Here is a 12,469-nt window from a genome sequence, read left to right as displayed (position 1 = left end):
AACGTTGCTCAGCGATGCGACGCGCTGGAAAGGCGGGGGCGGGTGAGGGGGGGGGGGGGGGGGGGCGCACAGAGGAGCAGGGTGGGGGAGACGGGAGGAGAGGATGTGGCATACCTCTGAGACTCCGTATCTCAGTTAGAGATGCCAGTGTGTTCCCCGCACAAAGTCACACATCACCATAATGTAATAATAAGCACTCCTAGGGTGTGAGTGCTGCTCAGTCTGACTTTATAGTAACCTTGTCAAACTTAATGGGATTTTTATGTTTAGTTAAAGTTCCAGGTCAAATATTTGTGGAGGTGGTAGCTGTGATAATTAAACATAAGCTATAAATGTGATTACATTGGCTTTGCTTATATTAAAAAATATTAACTGTAAATGTAAATCATAAGAAATCTGGCTGGTGTGTGTGTGTGTGTGTGTGTGTGTGTGTGTGTGTGTGTGTGTGTGTGTGTGTGTGTGTGTGTGTGTGTTAATTTGATGCTCTGGTATCTGCCACACCCCACATCTATCCCTATCCTCACACAGGCTCCCCAGGATGGTCTGTAGTCTGAAAGTTGAAGCTTCTGTGTGTCCTTCTCCTCTACCCTTTAGGCCACTAAAGTGACCTCTGATACATGTTTGAGCTGCACAGAATGAAGTTGGAAATGGAAGTTAAGAAACAAATGTGTCCAGGTATTGAGAAAGAGCTGAGACTCACAATCTGATGATAACTGAATGGGGCGATGAAGGGCAATGGGACTCCAGCAAATAAAAATAAAAAAATAGGAGGGGTATAGGAAGGAAGTCAAAAGTGCGTGGGAGAACAAAAAAGCCAAGTAAACAGAAGTATGGGTTGGAGGGAGGAGGCGGTTGCCATAGTGACTCAGAGAAACCAGAAAGCTCCAGGAGGAAGCGACCTGTTTCTCCTTCGTTTTGTCTATTTTCGTCACTGAAGCACACATACACACAGGTGAACACGCGTGCACAAAACACACACTCATGCATAAATGCACACAATAGCAAACTCTTCCACAGTCCTCTGCATGTCTTTCTCTCTCATGCTATCTTTATACACTCTTCCTCCCTCCCTCTGCTGTACAGTTGTCTCCGTCCCCCCCCCACCTATGCTCTGCAGCGAAATGAGCTGACCTGACAGTGCTCCTCCCCTTACTGAGTGCTGTGAGTCTCTCTCTGAATTATTTAAAAGCTGGGACCCCCACGAGTGCTTGTCTTCCCCTAACACCACCTCACGCTCCCTCTCTCTCGCTTCTTTTCTCTGTCCCTTCCTCTCCTGCTGTCATTCCGTCTTCTAGTGGCTGCAGTTACTTCCTGTGCTTCTGTCATGTCTGGGAAACACAAATCAGAACTATGAATCACACAGTGATTACCGGAACAAGACTCAACAAAGTCTAAGAAATTACAGTGGGGAAATGTGACTGCGTTTATAAAAACCTATAGTATTTCTAATTAATATTATTTTTCTTTGCTATAAGTTTATTGTACTCTTACTAAACTGTTGTATCTCACTAAGTGTCTGAGTTTTATAAACCAAAAATCTCCTCCTGCATTTAATTTACTTTCTAAATTTATGTATCAGGTCTTGTCATTGACATAAGCCGGTTCTTGTCATTTTCTTTCACACTGAGAAATTTAACAAGTAGAAATAAATATGGTTAATTCACTCAAAATCTTTTTTTGCTTACAATATTCTGTAGTAAATTAGAGGGTTCATGGTTATAGAAACCACCGGCCAGCTGTGGCCCTTCTGTTTGAGTTTGAATGTTCTCCCTGTGCCTGTGGGTTCTCCCCTGGTACCCTGGCTTCCTCCCACAGTCCGAAGGCATGCTTGTTAGGCTAATTGGTGTGAATGTGAGCATGAATGGTTATCTGCCTCTCTTTGTGTTGGCCGTGTGATGGACTGGCAACCAGTCCAAAGTGTGCCCTGCTTCTTTCCCTGTGACAGCTGAGATGTGTTTGAGCCCCTTGCTACCCCAAACTAGAAAAGTAGGTAAGAGCAATGGGTAGATGATGGATAGATACTATTTGAGTTGATATTTATTTTTTCCGGGAGGATTTGGGAAATGTATTATTATCACTACAAACACAAGATAATTCTGTCATTAGCCACGAGAGGAATTAAATTCTGTATAATTTAGAAATTATGAATAGCACAATACTTAAGAGGATACTAGAGGAGGGGTACCCCTGTGGGCTGTGGGGTTAAGTTACATATATGCAAACTCCACACAGAAATGCTCTGAGGCAACAGTGCTAACCACGGCACCACAATGCTTATGGAAGTGATGAATCATAAATTGGAAATATTTGGTTCAAGTCATCAGTATCTATGGAGGAGGTCAGCAGAGAGGTACAACAGGTACAACTACAGCAATCTGTAATACACGGCGGAGGCTCTGTCATGGTTTGGACCTGCATTTCAGCCAGTGGTGTTGGAGATCTTGTAAAAATGTATGAAATCATGAAGGTAAAAAAGTACCATAAGGTTTTGATCCACTTTGCACTACTATCTAGAAAGCATTTGATGGGCAACAGTGTCATTTTCTAGCATGAGAATGATCCCAAACTTTATATACTCCTAATATACTGTGTTTGCACATGTTTCAATAAATCACTCCACATATTTCCCATTTTTTAGCCAAATATACAGAGGTGTGGCTCAAGACCTTCACTCAGAGAAAATCTTGGGTGTCCAGAATAAAGACTGCACTGTAAAATAATCACATACCTGTTTATTTTGCACATTTAATTTCCACCACTGCTAAAGAAGACATCTTATATGCAAACAGCAAAGATCTTAAACTGAGCAGTGCACGATAAAACATGCCTATTATCACAGATGCACATATGCTTTTCACTGGGTACCAATGATATTAAAGGCCAACAAAAGGCAAACAAGCATCTAAGATGTTAAGCTGGATGAATACCAGAAACAACTTTCCCCAAAACAGACTCCCCAGAATCCTGCATCCAGCACCCCAGGCCTCTTGTATATTTTGACCCGCTCTGTGATTTAATTAAGAGGACATACAGGACTAACCACGACAGATCACATGGATGGCAGGAAGGGCAAAATAGTTAGGGCTGTCTGTTGTGTAACATTGCCATTTGTGACACACTGGGTAGCAGGATAGCCAAGATTAGGGACAGCCCTTGAACCGGAATGTCTAGGTTAAATAAAGCCTGTGCAAAACTGAGCATCTGAGTTGCTGAAGTATCAGCGAGTGCTAGATGTTTTGTTTTAGACCAGACCACAGACTTTGGCCAGTTAAGGAGGCGTCACACAATCAATAAATTTTATTTATGAGCTAGCAGTAAATGGAGTTAATTAGTTTTTAACTTCTGCGACGTTACATGTTGCAGCTTTCCATTCACAAACCAGGCAGTCTGTTCTGTGGGGGACCTTTGATGCTACTATGGCTACAATTATTCATAGCTTTCTTATATATATTGCAGCCTGTCTCTCCTCCCTCTTCCTCTCTCCTCCCTCTCATCATTCCCTGTAGGGACAGCACTACCTCACTCTAACTAATCACCATGGCAACATGGTAATCCCTGAACAGAAAAATGTCTCTCTCACACACAGACGCAAATACGCACACACAGTGACAGAGCGGAACTGTGTGTACACATGGGTGCACACGCTCATGCTTGCACATGCAGTCATGCACACACATTCTGTAAGAGATGCTCATACAACTCAGCACACTGGTGTTTGCTGGTAAGACATATCTTAGCACAAACACACGCTTCCATGCGTCACTGCGAGGGTAAAGCTTTTTCCTGTTTTGTGAGTAGCTTCGCGTGTGTTGGCAAGGATTTAAATATGGCACCTTTGGGGTTGTGTGAGTAAATGCTATTTATGTGTGCACTAGTTACATATGCATTCTGGGTGTATGTGTGCTCATGTTTGTCAGTAATTTGTTTATGACAAATATGTGCATGCATGCATGCGTGTGTGTGTTGTTTTGATTTCAAACTCAGGTCAATGGGTTTTCTAGCTACAGAAGAACAGCCAGCAGATTTACTCTGGTTAGCTTCTCATCTCTGTCATATTGCCTTTTTCCTTGAACCCCCCCTCCTTTGACTTTTTGCTCCTGGCAATCTCTGTGTCTATGAATAACACTGTTTTTCTTCACTCAAAATGAATTGTACTTTATTTACCGAATAAATGTTTTACAGCATTAATATACAGATCACAACATTGCAACAGGGATGAAAAAAAAACAGTGGATAGCCAACAATCGCTCCATACATGTAGTGTTTATGCACAGGTGCAGATCATTCACAGCAAAGGAAGACAGATTTTAAGTCGTAAAGGCTTCATACAGTATTTAATTGATTGTGAAGGAAGGTAAATAAAGGCTGATATTCACATATTTGCAGTAGAGAACACTTATACATACTAAAACCATTTTTGCTGACAGGGCACTTTAATGTGATAAGACTCCTCTCGCTACACCAGGTCTAATCATCCAATCAATAAAGCTCTTTCTCTTGACATTAGGAGTCGTCGGCAAATGTGCCCAGTTTTAAGAATAGATCAATAGGCTGATTGACATGTCAGATGGATGAGTGAATGTATTCCAATTGGGTGTATCGACCACACTGAGAGACTAACAAAAGTCGGCCATTTTATTAGGCACACCGGTCCAACTGCTTGTTAATGTATCTAATCATCCAATTGCGTAGCACCGGCCAAATGCATTTAGGCTTGTACACATAGTCAACACAAGCTGCTGAAGTTCAAACTGAGCATCAGAATCGGAGAAATAGGTGACTTAAGAAGGTGACTTTGGTTGTGGCTCAAATATTGGTGCTTGATGGGCTGGTCCTAGTGTTCCTGTCAGCTAACAACAGGAACCTGAAGCTACAGTTTGCAGAGGCTCACCACAACTGGACAACAGGTTGAATAATGTTGCCTGGTCTGATTAGTCTCAATTTCTGATGGTAGTGTCAGAAAATAGCAAAACAGTGGGATAAAGAATGCATCTATCCTGCCTTATATCAACAGTTGAGGCTGGTGGTGTTGGTGTAATGGTATTTAAGGGCACGCTTTGGCCCACGTAGTACTAACTGAGCATTGTTCAAATCACTAGAAATGACAACTCTGTTGCAACTCTGTACTGCAATCAAGTCAGTATGGACCAAAATCTCTGAGGAATGTTACAGGCACCTTGTTGAATCTATGCCATGAAGAATTAAGGCTGATTTGAAGGCAAAGGGGAGTCCACCTGAAATTTCATTTATAGATACACATATCATTTCAGGTGGTGATTTCAGGAATCAAAGCCTTGTTGGTTTAAATGGTAAAATATTCAGGTCTTTACTTGTAGTGTCTGATTTCGACCACTAGGTAGCGCATGTTGGTGATAAAAACTATAAACTATAAGGGCGGAAAAGAGAATCCAAAGCCATGTCTTTGAGTGTGTGTGTGCACATATATCAACATATTTATGTACGTGCCTGTGCAGAGTTGTGTCTAAATGTCTGCGCATGTGTGCGAGTATGTGTGTTTGTGTCTGAGTGTGTCTTTCTTTGTGTATCTTCAGTGTGGCCTGGGCACAGGATGCTGCAGGGTCATGTGCTCTGCTCCAGTGAAAGGCAGTCTGTGTGTGCAGTAGTGGTAGACCAGCTCAGGGATATTGGAGAAAACGCAGCTGCTTTGATCCAGCGTGTAGCACAAGCCCTTACTGCTCTTAGTCTGGGCCACAATGATGTGCACGCAGCTTTGGCTGGTCCTAGTGGAACGAGACAGAGAGAAAGATGCATTTTAAAATGTGTATTTATCATCAGTTTTCTCCGAAGAGACAGTCCTGCACACAGATGACACAACCGGAGGAGATGAAAAAAAATGGAAATATTATCTCTCTCCAAACGAGGCTGTGCATTCTCTGAGTTCAGTGGATGTTTAAATGGGGTTAATGATGTGGACTCTCAAATGAATGAGCAGCGTACAACAAATGTGCACTGAGGCACATGAGCACACGCACGCACACACTCCCACACACAATGGCACCACAGGATTTCAGTCTTTATCCTGGAGAACCTGTTCCTGGCACGCTTGTTGGAAGCGTCTACTCTACAAATGACACACATTCTCATGCATTAACACCTTAGAGGTTTCCACTACAATGGCAGCTATTGTAGCTCCTCAGCAGCGCCTCAAAAAAAAAGCTAAAATCTGGCTTAATCGGACCTGGGTAAAATGTCAGTGAGAAACAACGCCTAAATGTATTTAATGGCAAATGAGAGCATACAATTTTAAGCTGTAAAATACATGTGACAGCAGAGGATAAATGTGCTGTGTCAATTTTTACAATTTTTTGCGTACAATCAAAGGAAGGAAATCAGAAAGACGGATTTGATTATGAAATCTATGCGCATTCATGACAATGCTGTATGACAGCGTGCACTCACTTCAGAGCAATAGAGTATTTGCTGGTTCCTGATTCGCTGTCTCTCACCAAGAAGCTGGCTTCCCTGCAGCGCTGCAGCTGAGCCTCAGCCTGCTGCCGACTCACACTGCCATGGTACCAGCTTGGCATTGAGGCGATGGAGGAGGGAGATAGCGGGGATCAGGGTGCGGAGAGAAACACAACAGATCAGTGACATATAGCATTGTGACATATGGAGTTAAGAGAGATGCCAAGTTCATGATATCACTGAAAGAGGAAAAAAGAGACAGATTGACAGGAGGAAAAAAAACTCGCTGACAATAAATTACAGTCAGTGCAAATTAGACTGACAGGTATGTACTGCAGAAGGAATGAGTCAACAAAGTCAAAGGTAAACTGGAGACGCCAAGGTAAATAAAATGAACGTGTATGGGACTCTGTAGGGTGTCCAGAAAGGCCTATTAGGACACAAGGTGGTGTTGACAGTGGCCACGGGCAGGAACCATACATAAACAGGATGCCAGGAGCCAAAACACACTGACATTCAACCACAACATGAGAAGAACAAATGCTAAGTCCCATCAAAAAAGAAACGCCATGCTTTAATATTACGGGGAAGGAAAGTTTAGAGTTACAGTGAGACTTCTCTGTCTCACCTTAAGGTTGCACCTCTCATCCAACATTTATGCTCAGCGTCTCATCGGGAGGTTTGTTGCTGACTTACCCGTCTGGTATCAAAAGCTTAGTTTCACTAAGAATTATCTGCACTTCCATGTGTAATATATTATGTATCCCTGTATTTATACTGTACTGTATCTGGCTTTGCGGCTCTTCATGATGGAAATTTCCTTGTTTTCTTTTAACCTTTACAAAGTCAAACTGATTTTCAGGCAAACAGTTGGGTAGATGGAGGTGGGAAGGGAGGGCTCTTCTAAAAATTGTAGGCTTATCATAAATAAATTTAAAAATGCAGCGTGGAGCTACAGAGCAAGCAAATATGAGGTGCACTTTACCCTGATGATGCTTTGGGAAATGTGATTAATTTAAATTAAGACCTACAATGCACAGATCTGAGATAAAGGTGAGCAGATTTCTTAACCTGTCGTCTCATTTGTTTAATCCCTTTCAACCACTAAATCTGTTCAGGGATGTTGTAGTGGGTGCTAAATTTGATTTCAGCATGCAGAGGTGAGAGGTAGGTCACAGGTCTTTTAAAGAAATGATACATAAAAAGAAAAGACTCTTCCCTGGGGAATATTTTAGGCTTAACAGGTTGGATTTAAACCCTGAACATATTCACATAACACCATGCTAGCTGACAAATAAGTTATCTATATCACTGTATATGTATATTTTACAGGGAATTTCCTTCTGGAGATGAAGGTCTAATAAATTTTATACAGTTATGTAATCTTTTTAAAGTACTGCAGATTTGTTTATTTGACTTTTTATTCAATGTAATTCTTTTTAGTATATTTTGTGTTTCGAAAACCTGTCTTAAATGTCTCTGTTAATGCACGTACTATTTTTGAACATGACAACACCGCCATGTAATAAATCTGGTGGCTTGCGGTCATCGTATTTGTCATTTGTTACTCAAAACTTTACTTGTTTCAGTCCTTACTTATGGACACAAATATGCCTTTTCCCCCCTTCCTTACCTCTGCTTCTCCAGGGGCACGCTGGGGTCCATTTTGTTCGCCTCCCCATCCAGTGGGGGAATGGGAGAGGTAGGAGATGGAGGGGAAAGTTTGGTAGGGCTGGACGAGGGTGAGAGCTTGAGGGTGGGAAAGGAGGAAGATGGCTGTGTAAGAGGGGCGAGTTTAAGAATAGGAGAAGATGGAAAGGAAGAGGAGGAGGAAGATGAAAGAGAAGAGGAGACAAGTGTTTTATGGCTCCAGTTCCTCTGCCTCAGGTGCTGCTGCTGCTGCTGCTGCTGCTGCTGCTGCTGCTGCTGCTGCTGTTGCTGTTGCTGTTGCTGCTGCTGCTGCTGCTGGCGACCAGGGGTCGAATTGTTCTCTTTACTGAGAGAACAATCCACCGCTTCAAACTGAGCTAAAAGAAGCAGGAGAGACAATATCAACCTTTCATAAAAAGTTCTATCAAAGCATGCCAGTGATACCAAAGTAAACATATCTCTGGAAATTAATTCAGAAGGATTGTTTTGTTTCCTCAATAAAGTAAACACAAAATTGCTGTTATGTGTGTGCTGTACAAACAAAATCCACGTTATTCCTCCACACCCTAAACACTAAACCCCCACCCTTCCCGTGATCCCTCCCTCCTTTTCTCTACCTGACAGTGCTCTAACAATGTCCTCCTTTCTCCACTCCCACGGCAGCTCGTACTCTCCAGCTGGACGGACATCAGACTCCGGTCGTGTGACAGGGATCCACACGCCCTCACTGTCGCCTTCCAGTCCTCCTTCGTAGGGTATGTCATAGATGTTTGGGGGTGCAGGCATTCCCTCTTCTGCCTTCCCCTCGCTCTGGCCTCGATCCAACAGGACACACACTTTCAGGAGGTCTTTGGAGCCCCGTCTACGAACCTCTGCAGCAGAATGGATATGTGATTAGCTAACTGTATATAAGATTTGATCAGCTAAAGGCACAGAAAAACAACTAAATTACAGTAGAAAAAAAATTACAAATGTACTTTTACTGAAATAATTTACGTGCCATTTCAAACATAACCACTATAGTCCAAATCAGATATTTTGGACAAAATAAACAACAAAACTGAAGTTTAGAAATATCCTTAGTTTATTACCAGCTTTCACTCAAGTGCACAAATTAGGAGTTTACATCACACAGTCTATAAAGCAACATTGTGCCGATTACATATATAGACTCCACTGTTGTGTCCTTCATTTGCTCGTTTCTTTTAAATAAATCAAGTATTGTTTGAATATTGTCTTTTTTTAACATTTTCGGGGAATTTTAATTGTTATGTTCCTTTTTCTTTTTTTCATTTGGTGCCCGGCAGGTAGCCTGTGTGTCTACACTATTGTGTGACCAAACAATGGATTTACAGGAAGAAAAGGTCAACACAGCCGTTGATTGGCTGACTAACCGGACCGCTTCCTGACTGTTGGGAAGTGATTGGGTGAGACCGGGGGGGAAACCTGTAGGTTTTTAGGGAGGGGTGAGAGGGGGGCTTTCGATTCTTGTCACATGCAGGGGACCATAGAGTAGCTGGTGTCTGTCTCTGTGTGTTTGTGTATGTGTGGAAGGGGAGGCAGGAGGGCATTAGGGCCAATGTCCTATCGAGAGAATGGGGCAAAGGAAACAGAGGCAGGAGACAGGAAGCTGGAAGAGGAAGCTGCACCCATTGTCCCTGCACAACACTGTTACTATAGCCACCGCCAGCGGGGAGGGAAGTCAGTAGAGAGACTGAGGATCTAGCTCGGCTCTCAGTCCCTTTAAAATGATAAGTTAACAAGAATGTGATGTGGTCTAAGTGCTGAGAAACTTAAATAAGATGTATAATTAGTGTTCCTTTATGTGCTCAGAATACATTTGGCTTATCAAGCATGATATACAAAGTGAGGCAAAATGTTAAAAAAGTGGAATTAAGTTCTCAGAAAAACAAAAGATGGTCAAATAAAAGAAAAAAATACAAGGTGAAGGTGTAGGAACGGACATTGCTAGTGTTATTGTTGTGTTTCTGTAAGCGACTCTGCCATTCTGTTTAAAGATGTGCTGTAGGCCTAAGTTCACGACTGAATTCTTCTGCGAAATTCACAAAAATATGTCGTTCACATTTGCTCAACTGCTGAGAAAACAGTCCAAATCTCTGGAAAGCCAAGAAGCACCTTCATAATAAAAATTTGGCTGCTGAGATACGAGATCATGTGACCCTGACCTCACCTGTGATGATGACCTGGGCGTCATAAGGCTCCATGTACCCATCATTCACTCCTGCTCTCTCGGCTTCTCTCTGCTCCTTGGTTTTCTCCGCATCAAAAGGATCTGCATAGTCCTCCAGGATAATCAGCTGTTGAAAAGGGAAAAGCACAATGCCGGCCTGCTACCTATTCAAAAGTCACAGAGACAACAAGCAGTGTGTGTGTGTGTGTGCGTGTGTGTATGTGTGTGGTGTCCATGACTGAGTGACAAGTAATGGAGGGACAAGCGGAAATACTTGTGCAAGGAGGTCAGCGCATTGTGTTTGCCTGTGTGATCTGAAACAATGAAGTGAAACTGTATTGTATTCTTTTGACAACGATGGAAACTGAATACAGTGTTATGATCTGAGACATGGACGGAAAACACAAAGGAAAGCACTGACCTTAAGCCCTGTACTATAATGATGTTTTCATTAACTAATTCATAAATAAATAGCTGCTGAAATATGAAGACATGTTATATGTGCATGTTATATAATTTCTATAAGTTACTCACCGTTGTTTTAATGTCAGATCGTCCTTTCTCGTTCTCGGGTAGCTTCTGTTGACACATCCCATTGAGTTTGGGGGTCTTTTCTTGTTTGTCCACTTTGATCATCCTGCTGATGTACGCTTGAGCCACACTAGAGGTCCTGACCTGGCGGTTCTCATCCGATGACCCGGTGTCGCTCTTGGCGTTCTTGCGACCTTTTCCAGCCGTGAGACTGTCCCAGACTGTTCCACCAGAACCAGCATTGTTACGACCCAGTTCTGTAGCCGAATTCTTTCTATTTCTCCCTGCCAACAAACCCCCCACTCCCCCATCTCTGCGCTGATTTCCTTTCAAACTGTCTCGTGAAAATGAAGGTTTGGGTCGAGTTTGTGGACCAGATTCGGAGGCTGAGCGCACTCTTTCATTTCCGTTCTTCAGGTTGATGGGGAAATCTCTGAACCATTTTGCCATGGTTGTTAAGTTGATGACACTTCTTACTGATTTTAAACCTTACTAAAAGTTACTGGATTTTTCCCCACCTCCTTGCATTAGCCTCCCCCTAAAAGTTACTTTTAGCCGTTCTCAACAGCTCCAACTTTACGCACACTCACTTTGTTCACACTTCGACTGAAGTAACTTTGGTATGCAAGGGTATCTGACTAATCACTTTAAGCAGAGCCCACTTTATGATTCTATGCTGATTCCTAGCTCCTGCGACTCTCTCACAACTTCTGGTGCGTCTTGGAGATCATTAGCCAGCTGCTCTGTGTTGCTGTCACCCTGCACCTGCAGTAACAACTATCCCTGCAATTTGAAAAGTAACTTTTGCAGAGCATAAACTCGAAAGAATTGGAAGTTTTTCTTTGAACCCAGTAAAGATCCCATTCCCGGAGCGTGAGATGGTGCGTCCAGTCTGTCGACCAGGCGAAGTGATGAGAGGAGTGAAAGGAGAGGAAAGTTGGAGTGAGCAGACTGGGGGATGTCGCTGGTTTCTGGGGAGGAGCTGCGCGCACAGGGCGGAGTGGCAGTTTTACTCAACAAGGAAGATTGTAAATCTCATGAAAACTTTTTATTTCCAGAACCCAACCTCTAAAACCTTTTTATTATTATTATTATTCTTTAGTAACTGTGTTCAACTCAGCTCTACACACATAACATTGCAACAGAAAAAGATAACAAAGGACATAAAAGTTATATTTATTTATATGTTTTTTACACTCAGGGATGTTCCCATGATTTCTTAAATGGAAAGTTACACGGGTAACCTATTACAATGTCAAAAATTGTGCTTAAAATGGAAAAGAAAAGTGAAGTTTAAATATGTCTGTAGGTTCTCAGTTATCCAGGTCATAGTAGACTGGACTTCATTAGGTTCATGAAGATGTTTCCCCTCTCGTGCACGAGGCTTCTTCAGTTCTGCCCTTTCGATGAGAGGCGAAACATGCTCATAAATCTAAAGAAGTCTTGTTGCCTTCTTTTCAAGCTCTCAATTTTCAATTTAATTTTGTTATATAGTGTCAATTCTCAACAATAATTAACTCAATGTGATTTATATTTATATAAAGACTCAACAGTATTAGTAAGAAAAATCCCAAGAATCACATGACCCCTTATGAGCAAGCACTTGGTGACAGTGGGAAGGAAAAAAAATCACAATTTTGGTTGGAAGACACCAACCGATGCCATCTACAA

General features: G+C 42.4%; 1 protein-coding gene across 1 annotated transcript; it reads right to left on the bottom strand.

The window, feature by feature from the left end:
• Window positions 1-4,139: 4,139 nt before the first annotated feature.
• she (Src homology 2 domain containing E) lies at window positions 4,140-11,713 on the bottom strand. Its single transcript, XM_080897499.1, has 6 exons — window positions 10,802-11,713; window positions 10,268-10,394; window positions 8,694-8,948; window positions 8,060-8,453; window positions 6,421-6,540; window positions 4,140-5,741 (listed from the first exon to the last, which is right to left on the bottom strand). Exons 1-6 carry the CDS (start codon window positions 11,246-11,248, stop codon window positions 5,549-5,551), a joined length of 1,536 nt encoding a protein of 511 aa, XP_080753625.1. The 5' UTR covers window positions 11,249-11,713; the 3' UTR covers window positions 4,140-5,548.
• Window positions 11,714-12,469: the final 756 nt, after the last annotated feature.

Source organism: Rhamphochromis sp. 'chilingali' (assembly GCF_963969265.1).
Source record: "Rhamphochromis sp. 'chilingali' genome assembly, chromosome: 11".
Lineage (NCBI taxonomy): Eukaryota > Metazoa > Chordata > Actinopteri > Cichliformes > Cichlidae > Rhamphochromis > Rhamphochromis sp. 'chilingali'.
Note: the sequence above shows the minus strand (reverse complement) of the source record. Positions and strands in the feature narration are given on the sequence as shown.